At 38.2% G+C, this 23,847-nt stretch overlaps 1 protein-coding gene across 3 annotated transcripts in view; it reads right to left on the bottom strand.

Annotated features, from left to right (window-relative positions):
* PDSS2 (decaprenyl diphosphate synthase subunit 2) overlaps window positions 1–23,847 on the bottom strand; it is a 120,416-nt gene that overhangs the window by 57,022 nt on the left and 39,547 nt on the right. For all 3 annotated transcript variants that reach the window (XM_021390916.1, XM_021390915.1, XM_021390917.1), the window contains exon 2: window positions 12,186–12,317. In XM_021390916.1, coding sequence (XP_021246591.1) covers window positions 12,186–12,317 — 132 coding nt within the window. The remainder of the gene's footprint in view (window positions 1–12,185; window positions 12,318–23,847) is intronic.

Here is a 23,847-nt window from a genome sequence, read left to right as displayed (position 1 = left end):
TTGGACAATGTCCTCAATAACAGACTGCAACTTCTGGTTAGCCCTGAAGCACTCAGGAAAGTCCCTTCCAACTGAACTATTCCAATTCTAATTTTATGACCGTATTTTCTCTTACTATGTATCTGTTGCTTCTCAGTCCCCCAAGACTTTGAAGCATGAATAAAATTTTATTTGCAATAAGTACAGCGGACAGTTTGAACCAGTGTAACAGAAATTCCCATTATCAGGTACTGTCAACTATGCAGCTACAACCAGCAAATGCCAGCATGACTTATCACTTCAACTTATCACTCCAAGTGCCTCTCTGAAATATCGCTGAAGAGTTTGTCTATAATTGCATTCAATGTAGCTAGAAGTTAAGGTGCAGTAACCTTGACATTAAAGCTCTGCTACTAATGACACTTTAAATACATTGAATCTTTTTATGCAAGAGAAAAGAAGGTAACCTGTTTTATGCAGTGAAGAAAACCTGATAAATGAGCAGTCCTGTTAAGAGAATGGATGGTTCATATGTCTAAATGCGTAAGAAAAAGGCATTGGGGAAAAAAAAAAGTCACCTGAATTACCAGAATGTAGTTTAGCAGGTAGTTACAATGTTTTATCATGCTTATATAAAATCATAATGTATAATCTGAAATATCAACAAATATCCAACTCACAGACGAAAAAAATCCCACAAAAAATTTACACTGCACAACCACAGATACCTCATATGAACAAGGAAAGCTGTCCTATTCTGAGCATTCGTAACTGTGTTGTTATTACTTTGGAATTAAACCCGTGGTTAGCACACCTGCTCTCCTCTCCCTTCCTGCACTTTCCAATTTTATTGGATAGAGACAATAATACCATATATTTAAATGGTTTACTAAGGGAACGCTTCCACTTTTCACGAAGCAGAAGTATGCAGCAGATGCATATTGCCTGCAATGTACAAAGAGAGAGACAGATAGCCAAAGGGAGACAGGAGACTTCTCAGAGCCCTTGCCTCTTGGAGCAGATGTGTTGACAGAATCACCAGCAGGGAAATGAAAATAAACCTTTAGGAGTAAGGCAATGACTGCTGCTTCTGGGACCACATCAGTATAGTACAAGCATTTGGTGCTACTGATGTCTGCAAAGTTTTAGTAGTAGTAGTAGTATATATTTTATGCAAAAGAAGTATAATGCAAGACTATGAAAATGCGTCTTTTGATGAACAAAACTACTTCCCTTTATCCCACTGGCACAATTTCCATCTATTTTTACCTTATTTACATCTGCTCATTATAAATCTGAAAATCTCGTTCTTTCATTCTTTGGTCCTTTCATCCCAGAACAATTCAATCTACACATTTTAATAAGTGGTAAAATGACATCAACTAATTCAAAGAACATCAACCCCAAGTAAGTACTAGTGGAGAGAGAGAGAGTTATACATTAATGAAACACCTCCAAGAACAAGTCTTACTTCTGCAGAATTCCTATCTGAGTCCACAAAACAGGGCCAATTATTGGTTGCAGCTACTACTACGTTCCTGATAAAATTCAGGTAGTTGACTGGAACAGCATATGAAGTTAGATGAACTTTCTATATTGGTTTTAGTGCATAGTTATCAGAAGCCAGACTGAAATTTCAGCCACAAGTCTGAAGTAAGCTTTCCACAGAACACTGTTTTGGTGAAACACAGTAATTACGTACAATATTGTACAATATCTGAAACTTAGGTTTTCCTCCTTTTCTGGAAATACTAGATGCATAATTTCTTTGGCTATGTCTTCCCTTTCCACAAAAATTTACCAAAGTTTGTCCAGTCCTTAGAAAAATTAAAAACTCCAACTGCAAATACTGTAATACACTTCCAGGGTTTGGCAGTCAAGCTCTCACAAAATCTCACGTGCACTGAATACACTCCATAATCATACCCTCAGTGCCAATCAGAACTTTTCAACTGCTTGCAAGCCTTAGGAGAAAACATCATCTGCCTTTCTGATTTCTTTTTTGACTGCCTAACCACCCTCTCATACAACATGGTTAAAATACAGTCGTGAAATCTCTATCCCTATTTTTCTAACTTCTTATTTCTCTTCTCAAATCACTGATCATTGTCATCATTCATATTTCTAGCAACTTAAACTCAGAATGCAACCATTATCTTCAAATTCAGGCTTGCTATTCTTGCAATCCATACATTCCTAAAATCTTTTATTAAGTAACAATTTAACTTTCCTCTTATTCTAATAACAAAGGTACAACATAACAAGGACTAATATTTTCTATTTTGATCTACTGAAGTATCATCTCAGGCTCATCAAAAATGTTTCTGCAAAGATGGTTCATTTTTTATTAACAAGTCTTTTCCATAACACTAATCTTTGCTATTTTTCCTCAGTATTTTCTCTTATCAAATATATCTTACATTAAATAGAAATCACTTTGCTTGTAAAGATGAAGATCTACCAAATGATAACGCCACGATGCCCTGAAATAATGCACCGAAATAAACACGACCAGTGTCGACTTAAGAGGGAGTCAGTCAAACAAGGTGTTTCTGCCTACCCATCTGTCACCAACTGAAGAAAAAATAAGCTTCTGAAATAAAGAACTTCTTATTTCACACTCTCTTCAAGAATTTAACTTAAAATCCTTTCTTTCCATCTTCAAAAAGAAAAAATGAAAACAAAACAAACAAAACCAAACACAGAATCCACCACATGTAGACAGACACTCTGCTCTTGCCTCTCTTCCTGTTTTTTTTTTGGCGACATAGCCAGACAAAGAAAACGTTTTAAAGCCTTAAACAATTTGGGCTGTAGTCCTACAATAACTGATAACTTCTCTCTTTTTTCCTTGAGTTTTCTCTATGTTCCTGCTATCTATATGTACTTATACACCTGCTTTTATATTGGAACGCAATACAAGCAACCAAGCTTTGTCCAGCAAAACAATGCCCTACCTACACTGGCCTTAGCAGTCATTCAATAAAGTAACTTACAGTGCAAATAAACATTGTATTTTAAAGAATTTGCTAATTTCTACTCAAAAGCCAGAACATACTTTCCCCTGCAAAATAAAATCAATATCTACAACAATATACTTTGATTTATAAGCATCTCAGAGCTGTCAAACTCCACATGAAAATCTACCACAAGTTTAAAACCAGATAACAGTAAAGGGATCAGAAAGATTCATTTCCTTAGTATATAACATGACCAGGTTCCAAAACATCCCATTATTTCAAGTAGAAGGAAATAGGCACCGCTTCATGAAATAGAAAAGGCAACCTTTTCTGAGAGAGCATCATTCATTAATAATCAGCCTCACTTGTACTTAAACTCCACTCTGAAACAATCTGTTACCACAAGAGAAACTGCTTATTTCTCATACATAGCCAAATACAGCAAAGATCCATGTATACTTTAGATTGAACTTGTGGAGTATGAGGACCTTCCCCTCAATTCCACACCATCAGCTGAAAAGTTCTGCAATATCTTCAGTTACATTATATCAGTGTACTGACTGAGACATATAAGAGAACAAATTAATTGGTACATGGACCTTTGTAACATCTAACTTTTCAATTTTCTGAGTATTGTGGAAATTAGTATTGAAATTTTGTAACTGCACTGTAGAATTTGAAAAGGGAGAAGTTAATGGGTTGGGCATGGGAAGAGGAGAGCTGTTATTTTAGCATATGGGAAAGCATAAGAGACATTCTGGGATTGCAGGACAAATTAATTACAAAGATACAGTTACTTCAGAACTTTGCTGCGATACAACTGGTCATATTGGCATCACACTAGTAGTTGTGAGTGACAAGCAGCTGCCATCTTAGGGCTGTTGCAGTGTTTTCATCACAGCATGGGGTTGCACACACATGATAGAAGTTTCTCTTCACATAACTTATTTACTTATTTATTAAGAAAACAAAAAAGTTCTTAAACAGAATTGTAAAATGCTCTGGTACACAGGGGTGCCATTCCCCAGGAAGGCTGTGCTAGGTCTTAATATCAACAGGTCCCCTATGCTTTCTTCGAAAATCTCCCACTAGGGTGAAGCAGGACTTGTTTTTCCCAGAGGTGCTACTGACCCACTGCACAATTTCATCAGTGCAGTATGCTATACTGCAAACTCTTGCAATCCAGCACTCAATTAACAAGCAGTAGGAGGAGAAAGATCCAGAAATAGGGTGGCCTGGACAGACAGCAGGCAGCACTGTAATTTCTCCAAGGTAAGCCGTCTCTACTGTGAATATTAAAATCGTTTGTAGCATTCATATTGAGTTCACCTTGCTCCATTATCTGGTGCTAAACAGACTTATTTTGAACAAGTTTCGAGTCCATATTCCTCCACAGTCTTTGATTAGCTTTACTGCAGTGTGTTCTGATTTATTCTACGCTCTGCTGAGAGGAACTTTTTTTATTCAACACAAAATTGCTGTATTTGTACATGCTGTGTATGCTGAAAACAATAAAAAGTTAATGAAGAAAAGTACTGCTTGTAATGAATTAGTAATATTGTTAAATTTGTATTTGGAGTTTATTCTTATTGTTGTGTGTAGAAGATGATCAATAGGAATATGTAATCAAGTTGTATGTGCTTTTCATCTCCTGAGACTCGTCTTGTAAATGAGATGAAGAATCTCACAGGGTTCATCCTGTAGAGCAAAAACTAAACAGAATAATTTAAGGTAATCACTTAGATTCCTTCTAACTAAAAGCTAAGAGAAAGCCACCAAGGTTTGGGAAACAAAACTGTACATTTCCTGAAGATTATAAAAGACATCACTACTTATATTTTGAGATGCTTCTCTCCTTTATCTTTCAAAGAAGCAATTTTGTCGAGAGCATCACATTCCTTAAATACTTAGATACTGAATATTTTAGGACCACGCATTTTCCCTACCAGCTAATTAGCTAAGTTTCAAAAGCACGGTAGTCAGGATACTGCACCTTCACTGGGAGCCAGCCTTGCAGAAGATAAGAATAAGACCAGTAAGACCCAAAGGAAATAATTTTTATGATAAAGAGTCCTAATGTGCCCCAGTAAAGGTGAGGATTGATTGTTATGGCCTATTGTTACTATAATTAGAAGTCAAACACCAATTAGCAGTTCCATTAATAAGATTAATCTCCGCAATATCTGCAGCTGAGACCCAGGGCTTGTATGTAATAAGGCAGTATGAATTTAAAGTGCAACAGCTATTCTGCAATAAAACTCTCAGTCTGCATACTTATACTAGAAAAAAAAAGAAGAAAAGCTCTACCTTTTTAGAGTTTTGGGTTCCTACATACACGTTCTCATTTACAGAATCATGGAATTGCTCAGGTTGGAAAAGACCTTCAAGATCATCAAGTCCAACCTCAACCTAACCATACTACCCTAATTTCTTGCTTTTTATTTTCTTTAATCACGTTCTGTTGTGATTTACATCATTCATGGGGACAGGCACAATGCAGTATGAGGTCTCCCAAACTCTGGTTCTTGGCCACTCCTACTGCGTTGCACCAGATCAGGGGAAATCTGATTTTGTTTTCCACTCCTGATAGACAAGTAGCAATGAAAAAACCCAAAACCTTGCAATTCTGTATGTGCTCTCCAGGTGAAAGAAATTCAAAATACAATTAAGCATCATTTATTTACTTCCAAATACAAAAGTAAGAAACAGTCAAATCCAATCTTCCATGTTAATATACTATATAGTTCAGAAGAACTGAGAGAAGCAAAAAGTCTGAAGGAAAGGTGAAAAGTCACACTCTCATGCTCTTTGTATTTTTGTAGGTAACAAAGTCATCATCTTTATGGTGATTCTTTGATTTTATTTCATCTAAGTTTTGTCTTTTGCTGTAAATCTCAAACAGAATTTGTTCACAGACAAATCTCCCCCGGCTTGAATATGAAGATAAAAGCTCATCTGTGCAAGGTAGAAAAAAGTCTTCTTCAAAACTTAGTAGCAAACAGATCAAGGAAACCTCTAAAAACTTACATTGTAACAATACAACTGATCTGTCTTCACCAAAATTTACTAGTGCTTGCCATACCTTATTAATGAAGAGGTTTTGTAACAGACTTGCACTTTCTTCCTTTTAAAGTGAGTCCATCTGATTTCTTTGTATAGGGCTATTGATTAAGTCATTATAGGTTTATGTAAACGCATCCATATTTCAAGTGGAACACAAATAATTATTTAAAAACAGACAAAAACAATGTGACTTTTAAGCTCGTGTACAGTAGAAAGAATTTGCTACCAAAAACCTTACGGTGAGCAGTGCAAAGCTTAAAAGCTACCTTAAAAGTTACCTTTTCCTAAACCAGAAGTAGCCCTTGGCTACTGTAGTAATCTACTTCACTTGAGAGATGCGATAGCCCTCTGAGCCACAATTCTCTTCCGTTTGGTTGCACTCAGAAGGACAGGACAGAGGCTATTTACCACTAATTAAAGCTCCCAGGGAACGCAAAGCCCAAGGTGCACATCCATGCATAACAGTTATTGTTTATCACTCAAAGTGGAACACTTTTTATTTTCCTCAGTCTTCAGAGAAGACGCTCACACCTCAAATGCTATGATGCTAATTACCCAAAGAGGAGTATTGCCATTTTGGCTTCCCCTTGACAATAAAATCCCAGTTCAATAGCAGCTCAGGACAGAGGAATAAGTCAACAAACCAATGTCCACCCGTGTAAATCTGTGCAGAACATAGCTTTCAGAAGTAAACTGTAGTAAGCATATAACCACTACACCTTGGACTATTTCTTATTTACCTTTGTAGTCTGAAGGAGTCCAAGTAACATCATCATTCACATAGCTTCAATTCCCTGGAAGCAGCCTGATTGCCTTTCATGTACTCAGCTGTTAAAGACTGCTCTGACAAGCAGACCTTATGCAGACATTGACTCTTATGCCTGACATGGCATAGGTTTTAGAGAAAAAAAAAAAAAATCAGACAAAGCTGCATGAGCTGTCTCCTATGAGAAACAGAAGAGATTCCTAGTATCTCCACTAACACTTGGGGATATCCCATTAGAAGTCACTACGACAGATGAGAGCTTTACACTTGTGTTCTCATAGTTGGCCTGGGCACACCCCATAGCACTAGTCTGGAAAATCTGAGTATAGATAGTTTTTCTGTTTTTATACCTAGCAAAGAGAAGCTGGAAGTAAGCTACATGGAACTGCAAAAGGACAGAGCAGTAGGAGTCCTAACTTCCCTGAAACTGGAGAAACTTCCAGAGAAAGAGCAACCAATGGATGAACAAACACTCTGGTCAAGACTTGGTAATTCGCAGAGACTTTTAGGTTGCAAATATTGATTCGTTCCTTCAGAGATGGTGAGGACAAGATGACTTGAGATATCCATGATGACAAACCACATGTGAAATCAGACTGTGTGATGCATGTATGTGTTGTGTCCAAAGAAAAAAAAAAAGAAAAAAAGTGTCTAGGGCACTTACTAAGAATTTCTATAGGAACCTGGAGAGTGAAGGACTCAACACCATAACAAGAACTAGTATCTGCTGTTAACTGCCACTTTATAGGTTTTTGTTGGAAGCAGCATCAGTGGCTGGTTCCAAACTCATTGCTGAAACACTCAGGAAAAAGAGTACATGTTCACGCTGAGTGTCACTACAGTTTCACTGCCTCTATTTCAAGCAGCAGGAAGAATTCAGAGAAAAGTTTAGGCAGTGAAAGCATGTAAGAACGCATGTTTGCCTTGCAAGAAATGAATTCCTGCAGCTTGTAATGGCCAGGTGCATAACTCTGAGGGAGAACAGGCAGGGGCAGAGCCTAGTATTGAAAGCACTAATCCAGCAACCTGTAGTGCTTCATTCACAAGTTCTTTGGTAAAATAGTACTTTCTGTGTTCCACTCTACACACACACTTGCTGAGTTTGACAAGCAAAGATCTTTTTACTTTCTCAATGTCCATAGGATCTGATCTTGTGAATGCACAGATAGACTTGGCTGAAAACAACAACAACAAAAAAACCTCTGACAAGTGTCCAAAGGAATCTGCAGAGCTGAGGCAGTTGGTATCAGTGCTAGAGGGTACTCTAGAAACTGGCACTAAAGGAAGAAGAAAAAAAGAAAGTTTGAAAACATGAAAGAGAGAAGAAAATAGCTTGCTGTAGTAGAGCCAAGGATATTGATACCTGAAGAAATGGCTTAAGTTTGCTCCTTGGCATCACTTACACTTTCAGCTGCAATATAGAGGCTACATGAGGAATTTGTTACTCAGTATAAAGCCAAGGAGATTCCTCAGTCCCCAGTCAACGGTGTCTGCCAGTGCCAGACATCAACAACAGAAGATAACCCTTTGGGTACATATAGTAAGAGAGCCCAAGCCCATCTTGGTATCTTCAGTTGTAATTAAGTCGTTGAATCTAGCTCCAGCTATGAAGCAGAAAGCTATAGGTGCTCAGAAACCATATGATCCTGGAACTTGCAGCAAAAGACCAGCAACTGCATACTTGACTATCCAAGGAAGATTTTCTCCAAAAGAAGGCAATAGAGAGCAGCATTTGTCTCTAACATAATCACAAGTTTGGAAATGGGTCTCAAAGCCCTTATACAGCTCTAGGCTGCAGCATCGCATCTAAGGTGTTCTCTGATACTATAAGCATGATAAATTACAATTAGCTAGATTCTGCCTAAATGTAAACATGTGTTCTGTGTTCTCTTCAGCAGAGAAGGAACACAGAAGAGATTCAAGTGAATAACAGATGACGCCTTGCTTGAGTATGGGCAATGACATCAGCCCTTACATGACACTGCTTGCATAACTTGTAGTGAGCACTGCTCTTCATCATAGCATTTGCTATGGCTCTGTAGCCAAGGAAATACTTACCTAAAGGGTAAGAGACCACAGAAAGTTTCAATTTTAGGAAATCTGTCCAGCAGGTGAAATAGGGCTATTTATCATGTTGCTACTTCTTTTCTGCATTCTCTTTTGGGAGCACTGGTGCTGAGCTGGAAGTAATGTCAGGTTCCTTTCCCCGCCAATAGGAATGAAATTGGGTTGCTGGCAGCCTGACAGGGAGGTGGCAGTACAGAGGAAAGCACGCCAAGCAGACACTTATTACACTTCCCTGTTTATCTTCTGCATGACTCGTAAGGTAACCAGCAGTTACTATGATATCTCTGTGCACAATAGCCTGCAATTCTGCCCCAGCTGAACCTGGACAGTTCACATCTGCAAATTATGAAGTGCCAAGCTGGAAGCAGTGCCGGCCATAGGCAGCATCATATCACTACACCAGCTCTGTTCCTTTAACTACCTAAATTGTAATCCTCATTATTCTGGAAAAAGATTGCTCTCTAGTAGCAGGCACCAGTTTTGTTCCATTGTGTACCAGTAAAAACAGATGCAAGCTATGCAGCTAGCTAATCTATTTTTGTGCATTTGGGTCATTGACACTTCTAGAGATTGGGAGAATAGGATAAAAAAATTTTGGCTGTTCCAAATTTAGTGTCCTTAAATTTTAATTATGATTACTGCATTCCTCATTTATATTGTGATTGAAGATATCAAGTAGGGAAAGAAAGTTATGCAGAACATGTCTCATCACAAAATGAAAATGAAAAGCCTTCCTTTTTTTTTTTTTTTTTTTTTTTTTTTTTGCGATACAACAAATGTGATACAACCAGATACAACAGACTGATGTAACCTGGCTACCCACTGTGGGACAGAAGATTTCAAGAGAGCACAAGAGCCAACTCCAACATAAACAGTGAGAACAGAAAGATTGGACTGCTGCAACCACTGACAAGTACTAGAACTTAACTCATGCTCAGATTTCCGAAATGCAATTAAACCCTACTAAGTACCCTAAAATCAAGTAAGCCATATCCCAGCTAATAGTCCACAATGCAACATTCACAGCACATAAGTATCAGGCAATGAAGATGCTCGTTACAGTGCCAGAAATAATATTTCCAGCGCAATATTATAAGTAAAGATGAAGTAATTATATGGCATGGTAACAGAAAGGGCTGTATAGTTTACAGCTGAGATGAAACTCTGTAAGAATCAATTTCCAAAAAATACTTTCAAAGCTGGAGCAGTATATAAACATTAAAGGACTAAGCACGTTTCTTCACTGCATATCGCTGAGGAATATACTTTGCCTTTGCTATACAACTCTAATACACACATCATATATATCTACACTGTAACCAAGACAGCAGACAAAAATGTACTAAGGGAAAAAGTCCTTTGGTACTTACTCAAGAGAAAGCAGTTTGTAAAACATTATTTGTAATACATAAAACAATCACAAAAGCCCTTTAATGATTTTACAAGCTGCCACTTCTCTTTGCTCTATACAGTACAGAAATCAAAATGAGAAACAAGACAGGCACTGAAGAGTGCATTTGGAAAAGTACACTGTCACAAAATCATTAAAAAGAGAAAAAAAAAAAAAAAGAGTTCCAAGTCAAAGACAAAGCCCAGCGTGACTTCAGTGGAAGGCAAGAGCTGGCTCACTATGGCACAAACTAAAATAAAGCACTACTAGTATGCATCAGTTTGCCCGTATTTGCTCCATGATACAGATTTAAATTTCCACTGAAAATTCATTTAAATTAATGACTCCATAGTTATCACTCTCACAGACAGTAATGAACCTTAAGCGAACCTGTGTGGATATACTCAAAGCTGCTTCATTTCTGGAGTACTTTGCTAACTCTAAACTAGGTATTATAACAGCTATTGACTTGCTCAAACTTAGATTATTAGGCTAGATTTTCAGCTGGTTGAACTGGCATAGCTCCAATGATGTCCATTTACACCAACTGGCTCATTATTAATTCAAGGTCTTACTTGCTCCTCACTGAATACTTTCAATAGTCACCTTCCCAGTGGCAGCTTTAAATGCTCACAAGTTACCTCCACAGTCAGAATCATCATACTCAAAAAGTTGGTTATGAAAACATAATGCTTTTTCTCTCCTTTTATGAGACACACTTAATGAAAACTTTCAAAATCATTTAAAAAATCAACTAAAATATTTTCTGTACCATAATTAACTAAATAGAACTATGCTCTCATACAGCATCATTTGCATATAAATATAAAAACATTACAACCCTAAGGGGACATTAAGGACAAAACCAAACAAGAATGGAATTAAATAGCTAAAGAGACAACACAGCCCCTCCTTAACAAGCCTCCTATATCTGTCTTTTTTCTTACTTAATGTCATTCCTGTCCTTCCCTATTCATATTTATTTTTCTTCTCTATTCTGTTGCTTTAAGATTTTACATATATTTTAAGGACGTTAATTGTTTTGGTCATTTCAATTTTAAAATACTATCTGTGCCCTTTAAAAAAAATCAGGATACAAACATGTCACTAAGTTTGTGCAATACGTTACAGAGGTCAGAAGCACAATTAACTGAAAATACAACAGAGTTCCCTCACCCTCTTGGCACTGAAGTCTTCAAAAGGACTTTAAAAATTTAAATTTTACAGTTTTTCAACCGGAACTTATTAACATCACTTATTATTTCAATGGAACAGTTAACTGTCAAACACACACACAAAAAAGCAACCACTATTTCCAATTACTGTTGTTTCTAGTACTAAATAATTTACTTTAAATACTTAAAAAGATATTTACGAACTGGATGAAGCCAGATTGTATCAGTGAGAGCCTGAGGTGCCTTAGTGACAGTCTCAGTAATTCAGCTCACATGTGGGAGGTAAGGAATTTTATTCTACACCGTAGTGTTGGGGGAAAATATCCTTCAAAGTGGCTGTAGTAAAAATGATTTGCTCAGTGAAACAAACCGGTATTCCACAAGACTGTCAATTTGACTGACACTTCTAGTAAGTGGGTGTACCTAAATTACATCTGAGTAACTCAAAAAAATCCCACTCAATTAATGTATGTATATATTTGGTTCTCAGTACCTCTTAACACAAACTTTCAAATACCTAACTTGATTCAAATCTTTTTAATTTAACTGTACCCAAAAATGTTAGTTAAGACTTAGGCTTGGATATTATACGAGCTATACAAGTGGTAGGAAATGGCTTTCACCATGGAAAGCTTATAATAACCCTGTGGAACAAGGATTTGTAATTAGGCAAGTATTGATTTTTCCTTAACAGCTGAGCAGGCCACTAAGATACTCTGAAATCACCATGACATTGCCAATCAAATGCATCTGTGTGTATCTTGCTAAAGAAAGTTACCACGTACCTGGAATAAATCCCACTGACCATGTTGTGCTGGAAAGAGAGCTCTGCTGTGCTGGGTCCAGCAGCTTTAGAAATAAGCAATACGACCAAACCTCGCATCTGTAAATTATTTCGGCTATCGTACACAAAACCCCTGCAAAAAAAAAAAAAAAAAGGGAAAAAAAGCACATTTATTCACAATCCATTTTCACTGCTAATACCAAAACAGAAAAGAAATACTCAGATCTCAAGCTACCATCGTTTCTCTAAGTCTTTAATATCCACATTTGCATGAAAATAAGCTGTAATTATTAATCACAAACTTTTGTCACCCTTCACTTGTCACCCACTAACTTACTATGAAATATTACTATCACAGAACGAAGTGAGCATTCAGCATTAAATGTTGTTTATTTCCAAAGAGTAGCACACGTCCTGTACTTCATATGATGTCACAAAATGAGCATATCAAAATAATGTCCAAGTTTTTCAGGGATAGACTTTGTAGATGCTGATGAAAACAGTAAAAAAAAAAGTCAAAATAATAAAAGATAAATGAAGTAGAGAGACACTGTTCTAAACAAAGGAACTGTTTCAGATGCTGCACCTTTAAATTTGGGGTTAGAAGGAAGCCCATAGTGTTTGCTCCCAAAAACATCTGTTGAAAGCAATTCCAAATGACCACTTACATGCATCATTTCAGAATTCAGCTTATTTTAAAGCAATCTTGCTTTCCTTTTTGACCACAGTGTCCAGTGTCTCAAGTTATATTCTTCCCATCCTTGTCAAAGTTGCTTCCTATGATCATCAGTAAGGCCAAATAAAGAAAGGATAAAATATCCCAGATGCTATTAAATGTGTAAACTGCTTTCCAGAAAGAGCCCTTATCTCCAATATAATTTAAATATTTGCTAAATAGATAAGAATTACATCACAGATTACTAAGAGCTCCAACTCATTTTGTTCTACTGTGTGATTTTAGCCCTAATCACTGAAGGAAATCAATCCAGACGAGTCTTTAAAGCAGCTAACTGAAAGGTTAGGATGTCTACCTTGGAAGTGCATTTGAATGAAGTAAACACTGCATGCAAGCGAAAGGTCCATTTACATTTTTTTTTTCATTACATCTACACCACTTCACAACACAATAATATCTTCAGTATACTATTTCACTTACGCAGACGTATAAACATTAAAACAAAATGTAATTTAAATATCCTTCCACATGAAAGTTCATGTGCTACTGCAGATAACCACTTTACTTCTTTTGTCAAGTCTTCCTAACTATTCCTGCTGTGACAGAGCAGACCACATGCCTCCATAAGCTCAGAGGAGAACAAGCTGGCCCAGGTGGCTGGTGCTGGCTGAGCCCAGCCCCACATGGCCATACTCGCAGCACCACGCACAGCCGTGGTGTGAGGGAAGGCTTCCCAGAGGGAATGCACATGGCTATGGCTTGAGACAGCTACAGAGTTTTGTTCAACTGAGTTTTAAGAACCAAGTGGATGCCCAACATTTACAGTTGTCAACGGTTTACGGGTGTTAGGCCTGATTCTGTGACAAAGGGGACGGGAGACCCACGGGCCCACGCCCCAGGAAAAGGGAAAAGGGGAAAAGGGTAAGGAGATGGCCCTGAGGGCAAAGAACAGTGGCAACAATTTGAGGAAAAACAAACTAATTTACTAAATAAGATATCGGAATGCCAAACAACACACTATAATACAATATAATTACAATTTAAGCTGATAAATCCAATACAGAGAGAGAGAATGTCCCAAAATCAAGGTAGGCCTTACTCTACTACCGACAATAAGACGGCTGGAGAGCGAGGTGCTGCCAAGACGAGAGACGGCGGAAAAAGGGACGAGGTCTCATGATCTGCAAGTTTTTATACTGTGAGCTTTTATCTTTTCCCTCTGGCTGGAAAATGGTAACAGAGGAGCAAAGTGCCGTGGGGACTGTAGTAGTCCTTCTCTTCTGAGAACCAGGTATATCCACTACATGATGTTATGATGTGGAATATTAACAACCGAAAATCACAAAACCATGACAACAGTCACAGCTGAAACATGGCCAGGTGCAAGCATCAGCCACCAGTCTTAATCTGCAATAATGCAATTCCATGTTAGCCTCTTAATAGACCAGTAAAATGAAAATAGCAATTCACACAACTGTAAAGACGGTGAAAGGTCTAGTGGGTAAGGTGTGTGAAGGGCAGCTGAGGTCCCTGGGTTTGCTCAGCCCAGAGCAGAGAGGAGCTGAGGGGAGGCCTCATGGCGGCTGCAGCTCCTCACAGGGAGCGGAGGGGCAGCGTTGAGCCCTGCTCTCTGCGACAGCGACAGGGCCCAAGGGAACGGCATGGAGCTGTGTCAGGGGAGGGGCAGCTGGGGGTTAGGGAAAGGTTCTGCACCAGAGGGTGGTAAGCATGGAACAGGCTGCCCAGGGCAGTGGGCACGGCCCTGAGCTGCCGAAGTTCAAGGAGTGCAGGGACAATGCTCTCAGACATAGGGTTTGATTTTGGGTGGTGCTGTGTGGAGCCTGGGGTTGGACTCGGTGATCCTTGTGGGTCCCTTCCAACTTCGGATATCCTGTGATTGTATGAACACATTGCCTTGCTACCTTATGATGGTAAATCAGAAACTAATCGAAATGTTTCTGTAAATTAGGAGAATGTGGGTAATCAATATTTCAGTGGAAGACTAAATTCAGCACAGACATCAGTATTTAACACAAGACTCAACCTTCTAGGAAAAGCCACATCACAGCCATCAGCTCTCACTTCTTCCATCCACAAAGATCCTTTAAACAACTGAATACAGCAGCGTAACAACTGCTGAAAGGAAGATGCTGTACAACTTCCCAGAGTAGACAATGATTTCTTTTTGTAAACCATTCACGCAATGCTTCCCAACCACTGAAAGCCAGGAAAGCTTACACGGCTCACATCAGTTCCTAAGAAAAGACAGAGCAGTACTGCAACGTACAACTTCGCTTTGCTCACTGGGCATGTATGGGGAGGGATTTTAAAGAGGAGGAGAAAGCTACTTGCCATTAGCATCCTGTGAATTTACACCTTACACACCTTCATTCTTCTTAAGTACGCAAAGGAATAGCTTTTCTTACCATACTCAAATATATATTTAACAGAGTACAGCCAAAACAGTTAAACTTCTAAAATTCTATAGATTTCCAAAGTCACAGCCACAACAAACATTAAATGACTCAGAAGAAAAAAAACAGAAAATACATATAATGAATTATATATATATATTACACATATATCCTGTAGACAGAAGTCACGATTGTTTGCGGTGGTATAAGCACTTCTCCAGCTTGAGCTTCAGCTGACCACATTACTTACAAGCAAGCAAGTTACACAGCTGATGCAACTAAGTACAAATAGAGTCCTCATATTTTCTCAACACTTACTACAATTCCATCATTAGAAAAAAAAAAAAGTGGTTTCAGGAAAACAATTATAATTATACATATATTTTTTTTACCCATGTACATATACTGGTAAAACTAGAGTGCCTGACATAATATATGCAGGATCCCATGAGAAACAAGCAGCCTTTTCTTCTTTTTTGTGTGTTTTTTTTTTTCCCTACAAAATATAACAAATTTTGCTGATACTTTAAGTAAGTCGGAATGCTTTGGTTTTCCATGCTCAGTGCTCCATGGTTTTCCAAAACACATTATTAAAGAAAGAAGAAAACTGTCCAGACCACCACAAGATTTTAAAGCAACAACCATTAAACAAGGCACTGCCCAGAGAGACACCAGTGGAAATGAAGTGCTGCAGTGCTTTCAACTTAATAAGGCCTAAGTGAAGAATGAGAGAAAATTACCTGTACTGAAAATACTTGAATGGATTCACAGCAATAAGAAAAACAATCATTTCAGAGCCGTTCTGGGGAGTTGCAACCATGCTCGCAAGAACGCCTCACATTCGTAGCAGAATGTTATTAATGAGAACTGCAGATGTGGGTGGGGGAAGAATGGGACATAAAAATTACGTAGTGTAATAGTAAGGAGCAACATGTCTGTCATTTCTACACCTATTCATATAGACTAAATCCAAATCCATATGGTTTGGATGCAATTTTAGACAGAATTTTCTATGAATTACCAGACCCATATTCAAAGTCTAATTCCCTTCAAAACATGACTGAAGCTGTGTTACTGACATGTAACATATCCGTACTAAAGCAAACCGCATGAGACTTGAAACAAATAAAGCCTACGGTGATCATCCTTTGGAGGCTGGAAACTACTGCAGCTACTTGACATGGCTTCAGGGGTCACATTCACATTCAGAATCAATCTCCCAAGAGATATTCTGCACAAGTAACAGCTACACAAAAGTCTTCCAGATGGTGCAATTAGTCTTGATGGGTATGTGGCAGGAGACAGGTGCCTCTAGGGGAAAAAGTGAACTAAAAGCAACCCAAGTGAAATTGTGCACACAAAAAAAAAGATGCTTCAAGCTCAGACTCTTTTGGAAAACCTCTGCTGAACACGAGCGTTCATGTACATGCACAGCGTACCCCCCCCCAAAAAAAAAACCAACAAAAAACAGGAGTGTAATTTTGCTTGCTGTGGAGTTACAGGCTGGCTATCTTGCAAATAACATATTACATCTTCGGGGGACCTCATATAAAAAAAAGTGGTAAGTCAAGCACTGCAACAATCCAGTTTTACAAAACATTAAGAATTTTGGGGGAACCGCGGAGTGAGCATTTACTCTAGATATTATCCGTGTGACAGAATAACCTATCTGAAAATGCAGATTCACAGTTTTAAACAGAGCACTGTTAACGAAAAAAATAATCTCTAAGCACAGGGGAAAAGAGCCCAGCTCTGAAACATGCGCAGTGTGACACTGTACAGGCACAAGAGACTCACACCACCCACTCAAGCAATGACACTGGCTAATGGCTAATGTGCTGCAAATTACACCTCCCACTACCAGAGTCCGACTGCTGCAGAGAATAAATCAAGCAAACATGAGCATTTCCCTTAGTGCTTTGTGTATTTTTCCATATGTGCAGCCATTTCAGTACATTCTGCAGTCAAAATACTAACCTCCAGTAAGTGTCAGGCTCAACTCCTGCATTAATTTACATTTCTACAGATAAATAAGTAACAAACAGAGTATTGACTGTAAGCACCACTCCTACTTTTGAACAATATTGATTAAATACTGCAAAGAATTTAAAATTATTTGCATTACAGCAGGTCCTCAGACAAATAATGTTCTTACCATTTTTTTCATTAAATTAAACCTGGAATTTAAACTATAAGAAACACGGAAAATACAGTGGTGACTGTACCCACCCAGAGGTGGGTGAAATATGGGAGGGAAAAAGAGCCACAGCCAATTATGAAGTCAACTAAATGAATGTGGATATAGTAGAAGAGATAAAACCCAAGTGCGGGAGTGCTAGTTTTAATTTTATCACTAAGAGCACAGGAAAAAAAGATCTAATTAAAACAGATGTGATAAGGTATCTTAAATTGGTCAGAAAGAGAGCTGTTAAACATTCGGTCAAACATTTTTTCTGTCTCCCAAATGTTCTGCTCATTGCCAATGCAAAAAGGTGCAGCTAGGTTTGCAGCCCTGCCATTAGCTACCCAGCAGGCCCCCAGGATGACCTTCTCCCACAGCCCAGGTGGGTACTCCAAACACTGCCCTGATGGCTAGGGGGTAAATGAACAAATGGCTGTTCTTCTGCTCTCTTTTGGTGATTTTGCCCTTTCCACACATTTTACTGATGGTGTCCCACTGACAGGATTGTTCAATTTGGTTTGGGTCACGCACAAGCTCTGTTTATCAACATGGGGATGAAAACCAGGGAAAGATACTGGGTGCTGAGCAGCTATTCCTCAGCCTCCCCCACACAGACATTGAACAAAAGGGGAAAAAAATCACCTGTTTACACAGCACTAATAGAAAACAACTGGAAAAGGACTGTAACAACCAAAATCAATTATGCTGATGAAAAAGATTTATAAACCTGGGATAATGTCTTTGAAAAACACAGGCTAGTATTAGGCTGAAAGGAAAACTGTTCTGAAAAAGAAACACCTCAATTCTACCTGACAATCTCAGACGTGACAATATAAACACCGTTTTAAATCTGTAACATCCAGGGAAAGTAACACTTATTTTTTTCAAGACAGAAAGATTATCAGGATGTACACATGGTTACAGGTGCAACTACATTTGAAAAAAAAACATTTTTTCAAAATTAATTATAACTGATGATTCTATATCTAGTGCTAGAAGTAAGTGACAGGGCTATTTGGTGAGAATATTGGCTACTTTATTAGAAATGTAAGAGCTCTACTAGCCTCAGGGCTTTTATCCAATTTGTTTTATTAATGACTAGTCAGGAGTAAATAAGAGAAAACTCTCCTGATATATTCATTTTCTTAACAGATGCTAAACCACACTACTATAGATGCACTTATTTGAATCACATGATTGGCCATATGACCACACTCAAACAGGCATACAGTATTTAATTATATATTTCACGTATGTTAATAGCAGCCTATAGTGACTTATTTTCACCTATTGAAGTTTCAAGCATATATTAAATATCCCTCTACACAACGTATCTTCAAACACACTAAAAATACATGTCTATTGCAACATCTAAAGCCAGTCTGTAGAAGGGCATCAGCCTTATCGTGCCACGTTTTGAGCACAGTTATCATAGAATGGCTTGGGTTGGAAGAGACCTTAAAGCTCATCCAGTTCCAAGCCCCTGTCGCAGGCAGGGCTGCCACCCCCCAGCTCAGGCTGCCCAGGGCCCCATGCAACCTGGCCTTGAGTGCCTCCAGGGATGGGGCACTCACAACTTCCCTGGGCAGCCTGTGCCAGCGCCTCGCCGCCCTCTGAGTAAAGTTTCTTTCTAAATGTCTACTCTAAATTTCCCCTCTTTTTGTTCAAAACCACTCTCCCTTGTCCTATCATTATCAGATCATTGAAAAAGTCTGTCCCCCTCCTGCTTATATGCTCCCTTTAAGTACTGGAAGTAGTTATAAGTCTCCCAGGGCCTTCTCTTCTCCAAACTGAAAAAGCCCATCTCCCTCCACCTTCCTCCTTAGGAGAGGTGGTCTAGCTGTGTTATCACCTTCATGACCCTCCTCTGGATCCACTCTAACAGCTCCATGTCTTTCTTGTGTTGAGGTCCCCAGACCTGGATGCAGTATTGCAGCTAGGGCCTCACAAGGGCAGAGCAGAGGGAGACAACTCCCTCCCTCGCCCTTCTGGCCACTCCTCTTGTGATGCAGCCCAGGATATAGTTGGCTTTCCAGGCTGCAAGCACACACTGCTGTCTCTCATCAAGCTTTTGATCCACCAGGACCCCCAAGTCCTTCTCGGTAGGGCTGCTCTCCATGAGTTCTTCTTCCAGTTTGTACACGCATCTGGGATTACCCTTACCCTGGTGCAACACCTTGCACTTGGCCTAACTGAACCTCATCATGCACACATGGGCCTACTTTTCAAGCTTGTCCAGGTCTATTTGGACGGCACCCCTTCCTTCTATTTTATCAACCGCACCACTCATCTTCATATTATCAGCAAACACGCCGAGGGTGCACTCAATCCCACCGACTAGGTTGATAAAGATGTTGAAGAGCGTCAGTCTGCAGACGAAGAAATGCAAGTTTCTGTAGCTTGCTCCTGGTTACAGATGGAGAGACTGACTAAAGAACATTCAACATATATTAAAATTGCAGCTTATAGGAAATGTAGGTGTTTAAGCTGGAGTTGGACTCAATGATCCGTGTGGGTCCCTTCCAGCTCAGGATGTTCTATAATTCCTTCTGGAGCTGTTACTTACACCTATTTCTTCTGGCTTCAGTATATATCCTATACACCGTAGTACTTTCAAAAAAAAAAAAAAAAAAAAATCCAACACCTTTTTAAACACAGCAGAGATCACAAAAGATGGAACCTTCTTGAAGACTCTAAAAATCAAAACGTTAAATAAATTTGTGGAGATTCAAATGGGTAAAGGCTCAAAAAATCAAATGCCATCAAAAAAATCAATTTTAAAAGCTACAGGTTTGGGGGGCAAGTGTAAAACAAATACTGATACTTGACAATGGCTAACTGGCAATTCACTATCTTTGAACATTTATAGCTCCTAGAAATTAATACATCATTTGAATTGTTAAAAGATGATTTTTTTTTTTTGGAGCCTTTAGAACCTCATTCAGACATAAGTATCAGTCTGCCATCCACTGCTACTGGAGTTACTGGACTTCCCAAAGCCAGAAGTTAACAAGAATCATGACCATGATAACCTACTTGTGTACTTTTTTTTTTTACAGTTTCTGATATATTGACTTCATTTACAAAGATTACCCCCAAAGATCAATGGGAGGAGTTCCTGTTAAAAACCAACAAACAAAAAACAAACAGTTCTGTGCTCCTAATCTTACACAAAATTTATGAGCAGCTGTGCACCAAGGGGAAAGTGATTTACAAGGTGAGAGGAAGACAACTAGATTTTTTCATGAGTTGAAAAAATATAGCACCAGGTTAACTAAAGTTTCAAGAGAGCTTGCTTTAGGTTGCATGGTCATTTAAGATCAGAAAACAACCTACTATAAACACTGAAAAAAAGAGACCCTACAATAAAAATAACAGGCAGCTATAATCACACATTATCTCAAAGATAGTAATTATGCACAAAAATTTTTAATTATAGATTTGTTATAATAATATTACCTTCCCCCCATCAGTTGAGTGTTAGAGGCAGGCAAAAGGAGTACCTTAGGTTGACATTAAGACACCACCGGGAAAAAAAAAAAGTATTTTTAAGCCAACTGCCAACCTTTGCTGGTTTTCCTGGTCAGTGTTTGGCTTCATCTTGGAATGTGATGTGGATAACAGGCAAGCTAATACCAAAAAATGCAGTCAGTGTCTGAGTGCAATTACTCTGACCAGCAGTTGCTTGCAGGTCTGGCACCCCTATTTTTCTAACCACAAATACTTAGACAGAAGCCTAATTTTTGTGTGTCTGATTTCTCTGTCAATATTTACTTTATTTAAACTCAGTGGGAGGTATAGCACCCCACTGCGAACCAATATCAACAAGTCTACTCAAGCACAAGGCTACCTTTTTGAAAACAGGCTCTGAGATGCAAGAATATTCTGCTAAGTGAAAGGAATACAAATATTTTGGAAGAGTTCTGTGAATGACAGAAATATCATTAGCTTCACAAGGCTAACGATTTCAGACACCTCTGGAGGTCCAGTGTCACTGTGGCAATATTGTAACAGTAAAGCCTGTCATAAAGATGTATTTTGTATTGTGCTAGGGAAACACAACAATGAAATAGATCAGCTCCTGGCCATTATCTCACAATGAAAACGCTCACAATGTATTTTACAAATGTACGAAATATAAAACGACAAAAATGTTGGGACACGCATTACCATTACAGAATGAACCAAAAAGTTCTTTTAAGCTTTTGTACTCAGCAATATTTCTAAATAACAACGTAACCAATCTTCAGTACTATTCAGATGGATTACAGATACGCATTCTCTAAAAACAGACAGCTCTTCAGTAGCAGTGAAGACGTTCAAGATCTGTGTTTCAAAGGATTTTTTTTCACTTACTCCAAGTAGCTTAATCCAAATACACCAAGAACCCTGTAAATACAGATCTTCCTTTTAAATAAAAAGAAACAGAAGTTGTTTTAAGTGGTTGAAAACCAGCCGGCACCAATAGTCTGACTGCAGCACCTTTTCTAAAGGCTTTATATTTGTCACTACCTACTGAAGTTAAGTGGTTATACACAGTAAAAGCCTTTCATAAGCTCGGACGGAGGCAGAACAACAACCACAAAAACAACTTAAACACTGTAGAGAACTAAGACAGAATGCCAGGCAGCAATATGTGCATGCAGTTACAAAAGGGGAGAAATATAAATATTCTGAGATACTATAGTAAATGTTTATTTTTCCAAATGCCACATATGTAGGGCCTCTTTATTTTTTTAACTGAAAATTAATTTTAAGCCAACAGCGGAGAATACAGACAAACCCCGACCATAACTCTTAACTAGTATTATCTTAATTACATGTTTTTCTCCAGATTACTCATTCTAGAGGTCACTTTTCAGTGAGACCCAAGTGGGCAACTGTGGTCGTTGATTTTTTTTTTTTTTTAAATTCTTTAATAAAAATTCCTAATTTAACCTTTACCCAAATTCTGTAGGTTCACTCCACGGTGTCAATACCACAGTCAGGATAGTTTGCCTGAATGGGAAAAACTCCTTTTACAAAGATAAACACGACTCACAACAAGTATCTGCCTCCTTTTCCTGGACCATTGCTAAGCATCAAATGAAGTCATTAAGTTACAAATGCCACTCTTTAAATTTATGAAGTAATGAAACAAGATACAGTGCAAAAATGCTGAAAGCATATTAAAGCAAAGCAATTGTTACAAAAAAAAAGGATCACTGGAGAACTTTAGAGATTTCCTACTCTTTCTCCTTTAGAAAAGACAAGACTTTAGAAAGCTAGAGAATTTAAGCAAACACTTGTGGTTTTGGAAATGCTGGTTTCCATGGTAACCAGTAAGGTCTTCTTTATATAGCATTATAAACAGATGGTAAAGACTGGTCATGTTTGCTTCTTTGCCAGCATATCAATAGAACTGCTGTGCTACTCTACCTAATGTATTAGAGTCATTAAGTAACTTGGGTATTTGAGCAACAAAATCTACAAATCAGACATGCTTAACTAGTGCCTTTTTTTTCCATAAACACATGACGAGCCCCAACAGTAAAGTCACTGTAGTCTATATAGTCAGACTTCTTTGGCAAGGCTTTCTATAAATGTTTTCTCAGCACTTGCCATGCAGGGTACGTTACTACCACAAATATGAATCTGACAGGGATTAAAATAATGAATTTGAATAGGAAATAAAAGTATCACTGTATTTACACCTACTGGTAGTAAAGCGCGCTTTAGAATTATGTTCTTGTTATATTACATTTGGAATTGTTCGGAGAAGACGTAGCAAACTGTAAACTCACCTTCCTTATGTCTCAGTAAGCAGAGGTTATTCTGGCAGGTGATTTGTAAAATACAAAAGAATTACATTTCTTTACATTTTAATCCTTCAGTTGTAGCTACAGTATACAATGTGCAAGTGTTCTTGTTTTACAAATGGCTGGAAGTATCAAGTGAATTTGACTGGGTACTGAATCTCATTTGGTACCTCTCTGGGAAAGTCTGAAACAGTAGCTACCAGCAGTGCATGCTAACAGATTCTTGCCATTGCATTCAGCATATTCCTCCTGTGTTTTGGCTGTGTAACATGTCTCATGCCATAACTCAGGAAAAAAAAAAAAGAAAGAAAAAAAGAAAAGAAAAAGAAAGGAAGATGTAGAACTCCTATGGTGTACTGACCATTTCAGGAGTCCAAATTTGACATTTTAGGTCAAAGTATTACCTGTATTGTAACCAGATTACAAATTACTTTATAAACAAACTACTAAAAAAATTTGATCAAACTCCCACTGAAATAAAATGGACACATGCCACTTTCCAATTTCAATCAGTGCTTGCACAGGAAGTCCCCATAAAACAGTTAAAAATTAATAAAATTCTTAAAGTCTGATTTTGGTTTGTTTTTCCACCC

This window comes from Numida meleagris, chromosome 3 (assembly GCF_002078875.1).
Source record: "Numida meleagris isolate 19003 breed g44 Domestic line chromosome 3, NumMel1.0, whole genome shotgun sequence".
Lineage (NCBI taxonomy): Eukaryota > Metazoa > Chordata > Aves > Galliformes > Numididae > Numida > Numida meleagris.
Note: the sequence above shows the minus strand (reverse complement) of the source record. Positions and strands in the feature narration are given on the sequence as shown.